General features: G+C 42.0%; 2 protein-coding genes across 3 annotated transcripts in view; one reads left to right on the top strand and one right to left on the bottom strand.

Annotated features, from left to right (window-relative positions):
• The first annotated feature begins 476 nt into the window (after positions 1-476).
• Positions 477-4,630, top strand: sat1a.2 (spermidine/spermine N1-acetyltransferase 1a, duplicate 2). Its single transcript, XM_012832521.3, has 6 exons — positions 477-744; positions 1,299-1,350; positions 2,389-2,472; positions 3,356-3,457; positions 3,569-3,609; positions 3,976-4,630. The coding sequence occupies exons 1-6, from the start codon at positions 679-681 to the stop codon at positions 4,138-4,140; spliced, it is 510 nt and encodes a 169-aa protein (XP_012687975.1). The 5' UTR covers positions 477-678; the 3' UTR covers positions 4,141-4,630.
• A 4,084-nt stretch (positions 4,631-8,714) lies between these two features.
• Positions 8,715-9,685, bottom strand: part of apooa (apolipoprotein O, a) — a 16,869-nt gene continuing 15,898 nt past the window's right edge. For both annotated transcript variants that reach the window (XM_031571345.1, XM_031571344.1), the window contains one exon: positions 8,715-9,193. The gene's annotated coding sequence lies outside the window, so the exon portion shown is untranslated. The remainder of the gene's footprint in view (positions 9,194-9,685) is intronic.

The following is a 9,685-nucleotide window of genomic DNA, read 5'->3' on the forward strand; positions in this document are numbered from 1 at the left end:
CGGGCTTTAAGAATTCGAATTGCACATTTAAATGGGGTCCAGTGTTTTTTTTATAGCCTCATCACGGCGTGTTTCCCATCTTCCCCTGCTCTACCCACAAGACTCAGTGCTAATAAACACGAAACGAGAGCAGGAGGGGAGATATCGCAGAGACGTTATAAGGGAGATAGGCATATTGAACATTAACTAGGCACATAAGCAAAAGAAAGGTTGTGTACGAAGGTAGTCTACAGAGGGTCATTTAGAATCAGATGTTTGTCCCCTGCCTGTGGCTACGCCAGCTTATTTCTAAGAGCTGTAAATCGTAGGATAGCACCTTCTCCCCCAAAGTTCACGGTCGGTCATTTCAGTTAAGTGCTCTCTTTCCCTACATTCGTACGTTCCACAGCGCGCGCACATGACGTATACCGTCACCAAACCTCGTGCACGTCACGTAGGGTGACGTGCTCTGAACCTGCTATAAATGAGGAAGTAGGTCCAAAGCTGCTTTCAGACGGGATACTCCGCCAGAGCCTTCATGTAATCGCGTTGTAAACTTTAACCAAAGGGTTGCAAAACCTCCCTTTTGGAACTTTAAAATTCAAAAGGCAAACTTATGAAGAAAGAGCTTTTGATTAACTTCACATTTCGCGGAGTTTTAGTTGGAAAGCGTAAGGGTAAGAAGGCTAAAAGAAGAAAATGGCAGATTTTAACCTCCGAAAAGCTGAACCAAAAGACGTTACCGATATATTGCGGTTGATTAAAGTAAGTTTGGTAAATTCTTAATACAAATCACCCACACATTCAAATACACACGCACATATTAACATAATTTTAGCTTAACATTTTATGCTTCGAAAACCTTATTAAGGTTGTAAAATGGAGGCTATTGCGATCGATTGGGTGTTTTAGAGAACTTCTGTTTTCAGAACAAACAAAAGACGTTATGTTTTAGAGAACTTCTGTTTTCAGAACAAACAAAAGACGTTATGCTAGGGATTTTTTTTATATTAATCATACGACAACGAAATATCGTTATGTTTTAAATGAAAGTGTGATGGGTTGGTTTCATTTACTGTAGTTCCTGACAAGTGTCAAAATAATAGATTTGTTTTTTGTTCATATATTGTTTGACTTTGTGCTTGCTAATGTATGACGTTAACGTCAAGTTTCCTGTGTCTCGCTATGTAAATGTTCGTATAAATTCCCTCATATAAATGTTTCTCTGTTTTCCCATGTTTTTTTTTTTTACCATTTTGCTATATTGTCTTCCAATATCACATTTTGACGTTTGTTTTGATGCATGTATTTGTTTTTAGGAGCTTGCGAAATTCGAGGAGATGGAGGAACAAGTTGTGCTGACCGAGAAAGGTATCGGAAGTCCCCCTCCCCCGCGGTCTCTCTCCGTCACCCTGACGAGTAGAGTTTCGCTATCAGACAAGTCTGCCGAGACGAGACATGTTTATTTCCAGAGTCTCTTCAGACATTCTAATACTGTACATACAATTTCCATATTGACACCGTTAGAAAAGACGTAATTTACTGAATGGTCATTTAAACCAGTACTAGATTCAAGTTATTACATGTTTTTGATATATGTCAATACAATAGAGATAGCTCAGGGGAAAATGTAGAGTTTTGTCAAAAAAACTAAGAGCAGCGCAGTTCAGCTGTGTTAGCCAATAGGGGTTGAGTAGGAAGAGACAAGGCGTCCTTCCTGCCGATCTCGCGTGACTCAGAAGGGAGGGGTGACTCCTCCTCTGTTCTCGGGCGGAAGTTTCAGAGAACTTCTGAGGTCAAGGTCACTCACTGAAGCTTGTCAAAGGGAGTTATGTCAAAGTTTGTGAATGAGTTTAAGAGGGGCAATGGAATGAGTGTGGAATTAAACAAATGAGTGTGTTGGTTCATAAAAAGGGTACAGATCCAGTAACTAGGCAACACGCGTAACAGATCCAGTTCCTAGGCAAGACACACGCGTACAGATCCAGTATCTAGGCAACACACACACGTACAGATTCAGTATCTAGGCAACACACACACACACACACACACACACACACACACACGTACAGATCCAGTACCTAGGCAACACGCGCACAGATCCAGTACCTAGGCAACACACACACACACACACACACACACGTACAGATCCAGTACCTAGGCAACACACACGTACAGATCCAGTTCCCTAGGCAACACACACACACGTACAGATCCAGTTCCCTAGGCAACACACACGCGTACAGCTGAAAAATGTGTCTTAAGTCATTGCATGGAAATGTGGATAACGGTGTGTGTGGTGAATGATTCAATGTGAATGTGGATAACGGTGTGTGTGGTGAATGATTCAATGTGAATGTGGATAACGGTGTGTGTGGTGAATGTAATTCAATGTAAATGTGTTTTCAGAGCTTCTGGAAGATGGGTTTGGGGAGCATCCCTTCTACCATTGTCTGGTGGCAGAGGTCCCTGCGGACCGGAGGAGCAGAGATGGTGAGTTGCACACACACACACACACACAGTCAGTCACACACACACAGTCACACACAGTCACAGTCACACACACACACACAGTCACACACCCTACTCATACTACACTGTTTGGTGGCGGAGGTCCCCGAGGAGCAGAGGAGCTGCGATGGTGAGTTCATCATCATCATCATCATCATCATCATTGTTTATTCAGGGAGAATTGACTGAGCACAGGGCTCTTTTGCAGCAATGCCCTGATTGAGGCTACATAGTACAGAAGAACAATAAATAAACAAACCAAAACAAAACAGACAAAATAATTTAAAAAAAAACACACATTAAACAACTCAGAAATTAAGTATAAAAAAAAATAACAAAGTAAAAAAAAAAATCAGAGAATCATTTAAAACAACAGCATTGAGTTACATTTAGACTGCAGAGAAATGAAATCTGCAATTTGTTCGGACTCGCCATCGACATCTAGAAGCACTTGCATTTTAAAAACAACAACAAAAAAACTAAATTGACCACACCTATCACTTATTTGACAGCCCTCCCAAACTAGAGATTATGGAAATAGTCATGACTAACAATTACTCATAAATGCAAGGCACACACACACGTTTTAGTGATTCATTACTGGTATTCACACACACACTGTGAGCCCCAGGGGTGGACCCCCCCCCCCCTTCTGCTTGCAGGAGCAGTGTAATAGAGCAGTGTAACACACACACACACACACACACACACACACACACACACGGAGCAGTGTAATAGACACACACACACACACACACGGAGCAGTGTAATAGAGCGGTGTGTGTGTGTGTGTGTGTGTGTGTGTATAATAGTAATCGAGATGGTAAATGGTGTCCTGATGCCAGCTGTGATGTGATGTTTGCAGGTCACACTGTGGTGGGGTTTGCGATGTACTACTTCACCTATGACCCCTGGATCGGCAAACTGCTGTACCTGGAGGACTTCTACGTCATGCCAGAGTACCAAGGTACGTCACACACACACACACACACACTGTTAACTCAGCCAGGAGCTCATAGGTTGTTGGTGCCTTTTTTAGTTTGAATCTGAAAACTGACTTCCCCTTCTGTTTCCACAGGTTATGGGATGGGGTCGCACATCTTCAAGCGTCTGAGCGAGGCAGGTTTCTCTTCCTCCTTCTGACAGTCACAAGTGTGTGTGTTTAGTGTGTGTGTGTGTGTGTGTGTCTGTGTGTGTCTGTGTGTGTGTGTGTGTGTGTGTGTCTCTATTACACTGCTCCGTGTGTGTCTGTGTGTGTGTGTGTGTGTGTGTGTGTGTGTGTGTGTGTGTGTGTGTGTGTGTGTGTGTGTGCGTGTGTGTTTGTTTGTGTGTGTCTGTGTGTTTGTGTCAACAACACTAACCTGCTCTCATCATAGTCCCGTGCCGCCCTGGCCATTGCCTTCATATGTAGACATTTTCATGTTTGTTGTTTGTTTGTATTTATTTATTTATTTGTTTGTTTGTTTGTTTGTTTGTTTGGTGCAGACGGCGGTGAAGACTCGCTGCAGCAGCATGCACTTCATCGTGGCGGAGTGGAACAGCAAGTCCATCGAGTTCTACAAGCGGCGCGGAGCGGCAGATCTGTCCCTGGAGGAGGGCTGGCGGCTCTTCGAGATCGACAAGCAGAGCCTCCTCAAGATGGCCAAGTAGACGGCGGCAGAAGCACCTGCGGGAGGACACACACACACACACACACACACACACACACACACTCTCTAAAGTCCACATATAACATTTAGCATTTAGAGGAAAATGGCGACCAATCACTAAAACGGACAATGGGGACCTACTGTGAAGACTTAAAGAAGGCAGATATGAGGTGTAGAGTTGTGTCGTCATGACGACCACTTCATTTAAACCAAAGGGACTTGTAGTTCTACCAGTGAAGGAGGCCATTTAGGAGTTGCCATTTTGATGCTTGGACTAAACTTTTAATGTTTCATTTGAGCTCAGCGATTTGATCCAAAGGGAATTGATGCATAGGAGATGGACGAGGTAATTCTTCTAGATCGTTCTTCATCCCAAGGACAGGACGAGGTCATTAGTCTGTGATTCCAAAATATACAGACTTTGTTACCCTGGCACCCTGTCTGTCCCTTTGATTATTGTCTGAATAAATCAATAAAATATGATGCATATTTCTGTTTGGTCTTGTCTATTTTATATATATGTCTGGCACTCTGAGATTCTTCTGAATGAAGAGTGCATTACAAATGAAATGAATTATTATTTATTATCTATTTTACTGCATTTACAACGAACCGACCACCGCAGCATGTTTTTTTAAAACTGTGTTGGAGCTTCAGGTGCAACCGCTGATCCACTGAGGCAGAGTAAGACTACACCATATCAGTGGATCAATAATAATAATAATAATAATATACATAAATAAATAATATACAATATTAGCAGCTGCGTTGACACACACACTACACTATAGAGCAGCTGCATTGACACACACTACACTATAGAGCAGCTGCATTGGCACACACACACACACACACTACTCTATAGAGCAGCTGCATTGACACACACACACTACCCTCTAGAGCAGCTGCATTGGCACACACACACACTACACTACACTATAGAGCAGCTGGATTGGCACACACACACACACACTACCCTCTAGAGCAGCTGCATTGGCACACACACACACTACACTATAGAGCAGATGATGTCACATGTATGAGATTGACGCCGATGGTGTCACATGTATGAGATTGATGATGTCACATGTATGAGCCGATGATGTCACATGTACAGTATTGTGTAGTTCTTCAGCTTAAAGTATGATGGCTTGGTCGAATCCAATGGAACTCAAAACCTGTGAGGACACTTCATGGTTAATCACAGAGTCACTGCAGGGGTCAGATGTCAGAGTCCTCTCTCTCTTCCTGGTCTACTGGTTACTTATTCATCTAGGAGTGGCACACGGGATGAACACGCAGTTCTTGCACAGTCACTATAGTATGTCATTGAGACAGATAAGATGCCATCAGAGATAGAGTGTGTGTGTGTGTGTGTGTGTGTGTGTGAGGGGCAGAGCAGTATAGTTTGTCATTGAGACAGATAAGATGCCATCAGATAAGATGCCATCAGAGATAAGAGTGCCACCATCAACACGCACGCCAACATCACAAGACCTCTATTATAGCCCTGGACAGTGAGGAAGAATGTGCTGGAAGCATGCCAGAAAAGAGGGTTTAAGAGCTGAGTGACTCATATTCACACTGCCAAGGTCTGGGTTAGGGATAGGTGTGGGTAGCCTTTGTTGTAATATAGGCTAGTAATTTGACATTGGTCCAGAGAATGTGCTACACTGCCATCTAGTGTCTGTTTGTAGTATAAGTTTCACTTTCACGTACATGCGATTAAACACATGCAACTTCAATAGCCTACAGTGTAGATCGGTGTCGCTACACAATGGTAGTCCTTTGGGGGATCGTAGTCCCTCACATTGCGCATGCTCAGACACAAACGGTTTACGGCATAAGGCTCAACATCAACATATCTGGCTTGTCTTAACGCATAATGTAGGTTTATTTAACGTAATATTTAATAATGTTGTAAACGGTTTAAACATCAACATATGGGGCTTGTCTTAACGCATAATGTGGGTATATTTAATGTTATATTTAATTATGTTGTAAACGGCTAACAGCATAAGGCTCTACGTCAACATATGAAACGAAACTGGGGAGAGACTTTTTGATCCTCCACCTCATCTGTTTTGTCCACTGTGACATCTTCTTTGTTTTTAAATAAATGGTCATGTTTTCAAAAAACTGGCTTTCGTCGCTTTTCTCCATGATTGAAAACGGATCTGTCGTTGTGACGCATGCGCGCGCGGCTACGCTGTCGACAGCAGTCGACAGTGTCGCAAAATGACGCATGCGCAATGTGAGGGACTACGATCCCCCAAAGGACTACCATGGTGTAGCGACAATCGGTGTTTCCCAGAGCCCTTTCTAGTGGGCCGCGAAAATGTTTCAAGTTGAAGCAAATTTTCCACGAAGAACTGATTTTTAATGGGCCTCATTCTCAAACGTTTTCTGAAGTGTCTTCTTTAATATCTTCTTCCGAACTTCGAAAGACCAACGTAAGAAAAGATCCCCGCCGGATACATGAACGCCTGGAAATGGGTTCTTACACAACTCCTTATAAGGGCACGCAACCGTAGTGACGTCTGCAGTCACAATTGACAGAATCCAAATGTCAAAAGAGAAAGCAAGCACCGGTCCAGTAAACACAGACCTAACTTCACCGGTGCAGAGGTGGAGGTACTGTTGCAAAATGTAGATGTGTCAATTCTATTCCACTATGGCTATATCCACGCGATTGAGTTAAGTGCTTATTTATTTATTCACTTACATTTGCAGTGTTCGTGTAGTGCTTTTATTTATTTTACGACATCACGATGCCTCGTAGTCGTAGGAATCATGACTATAAATGTGAAACGTAATTGTTAATGATACAAATATTCTTTTTATTATTATTATAATGATATAAATCCAAGGATGTCTGTAGAGTTGATGTTAACGCAATCATCAACGATTTCTCACAAATACAGCCCTTAAAAAAATAGGGCGATTTAGCGTTCTTAAATTCTGGTCTAAGTTCAGAACGAATCCCAGATGAGAAAACTTTCATGAAAGCCAAATTTCGAGTGCGTTTTAAAGCTGTCTAATGAGGCGTTCAAACCTTCAAATCTGAATCGACATTTGGAGACGCGACATCCAGCACTCACATACAGAACCAGGTTCTGGAAAGGATAAAAAGTAGCCTGTTCCTTTTAAAACAAGTCAGACGAGTCGACGGACGTCAGTAAAACTGCATTAGTGCTGTTTTTTGTGCGTTATCATTGGAGTGGTATTCTACAAGAGGACATGCTTTTCTGTGGAGAGCTACCAACTCAAACTACTGCCCAGGAATGCTCGGACCTATTTGAACCTATATATTTGAACATTATTTGAACCTATTTGTTTGCATGTCTGAAGCATCACCTATTTTAATTAGGCCTAGCTGAGTGGTCTTGTTTGCATGTTTCATCACTTGTTTTGAGTGCATGCTATCTTTTGGGTCTATTCTGGTTTTATTTCCTTGCTTGTTTGCTGAGCACCAATAGGCCTAGGCCTACTGCAATTAAGTTCCTTTGTTTCAAAACTCTTTTGGATAATAAATCCCTTTTGACTGAAAATGCTCAGCAGTTTTATGTTGTTTTCTGGTGCACAATACAGTTTTGATTGCAATATCTAGAGGAAGATTTTTTAATTTCTAGGCTCCCACCTGTAGCAGGTGCTGATGTTGCTCTTTGTGAGACATAACAATCGCTTAATAATAAGAATGGAATATAGATTAGCTAAAATAAGCGGGGTGTCTGTTGGGCCCCGACCTGTTACAAATACGAAACGGTGGGCCTCGGAGTAGAAAAGGTTGGGAACCCCTGGTGTAGATGATTAGGAGGCATCTCTGGCTTGAGGACCCCCCCCCCCCCACACACACACACACACAAACACACACACACACACACATACTGTATATACACACTCACACACACACATATATACACACATACACACACACACACACACATACACACACACACACACACACACACACACATATATACACACACACACACACACACAAACACACACATACATATATACACACACACACACACTGCGTAAATTGTGGCCTGAAGACATCCCAGCTAGGGTCCTAGTATGGAGCACCTGGCAGCGTCCGAACCAGCTTGTACCTACAGTGCGTTTAATTGTATTTCAGATGATTTTTTATTTACATTTACCCACATACAGTGCTGCTTGAAAGTATGTGAACCCCTTGAGGAGTTTAGAGTTTTCTGTTGTTTTACCATGATTTTCCTATTTTATCATCACCAGTTTTCCATATATGAAATGTCAGGTTTATGTTTATCAATTGCATGTACTTGTTTAGAGGGAATTGTGTGAGTAGCCAAAAAAACTACATGAAACATGAAATTAGTGTATGTGCAAAAGTAAGTGAACCCCCAGCTGCATTGGGAAAGTCAAGTAGGTAACAGATTCAGGTGAAACACATTTGGGTGCTTAATTAGTCAATTAAGCATACCAATCAAATGAGACAAAAAAAGGTGATATATGATTCTGTTTGTTCGCCGTACCCATGAACACATGTAGGTGTATTTATATCTGCCCGAAATAAAGAGATGAATCAGAAGATCAGATCTTCAAATATACAGTTTTACTTTCATAGAGCATTTATAATTTATATATAAATATAAATCAATTTTTACATTTATGTTTCCAAGGTGAATTTAACTTAACAATTAAAGATTTTTTTTAACAAATACACATATTTAGTCATCAGGTTCAATTGCATTTGCATTATTTGCATATGACTGGACGGCCATGTTTAATGTGTGTGTGAGTGTGTGTGTGTGTTTAATCTAAGAAATGTAATTTTGAAAAGACTTTGTATATTTTCATTTGTTCATTTGTTCAATTTGAACAGATTATTCAGTTTGAACAGATTATTTGATCGAGGACAGAGTAAGCCCATTGGCCAATCCCACCCTTGGGGGAGTGGTTACCACACATGGGGGTGTGTCTCATTCTAGTGCAAAATGTTGGGGGAGGGCCTCTTTCCAAAGTGGGCTGGACTTCCTTCGTCCGTCAGCTTGAAGGCAGGAAGCCTGGACCTGAGAGAAGAAAACACACACACACACACACGCACGCACGCACACACACACACAGAGAGAGAGAATCAGTCTAAAAACTCATAGAGTGGGAGTAGAGAGGCCTGTACCTCCCACACACACACACACACACACACACACACACACAAACACACACACACGTGTACATATGTACTAGGGATGCCCCCAGGTTCTCACTACGGCCTGTGGAAAGAATGGACAGCACAGCATCATGTCCTTCTGTTACATAGAAATGAAGCCAAAATGTGTCAAAATCAGATTAGAGCTGCCATTAAAGTTAGAGCCAGATTCTAAACACAACATCAGTCAGGTCACCCAGAACCAGGGCCCTGTTCGTCGTAACTCGTTTAGCGAGTTGCCGATATAATTTTCAGGATGAGATAATATAAGTCCCTCTTTTCGGTTCGTGGAAGCAACTTTGGATAAATCACCATAGCAACACATCAATAAACTTGAACCGGCTCCAGCGCAGGC

The sequence above is a fragment of the Clupea harengus genome, chromosome 8 (genome assembly GCF_900700415.2).
Source record: "Clupea harengus chromosome 8, Ch_v2.0.2, whole genome shotgun sequence".
Lineage (NCBI taxonomy): Eukaryota > Metazoa > Chordata > Actinopteri > Clupeiformes > Clupeidae > Clupea > Clupea harengus.

Excerpts from the sequence above, each read along its gene's own strand:
- sat1a.2 (XM_012832521.3), top strand. The coding sequence starts at position 679 with ATGGCAGATTTTAACCTCCGAAAAGCTGAACCAAAAGACGTTACCGAT. Across the intron at positions 745-1,298 it reads ATATATTGCGGTTGATTAAA|GAGCTTGCGAAATTCGAGGA; the intron begins GTAAGTTTGGTA and ends ATTTGTTTTTAG. Across the intron at positions 2,473-3,355 it reads GGACCGGAGGAGCAGAGATG|GTCACACTGTGGTGGGGTTT; the intron begins GTGAGTTGCACA and ends TGATGTTTGCAG.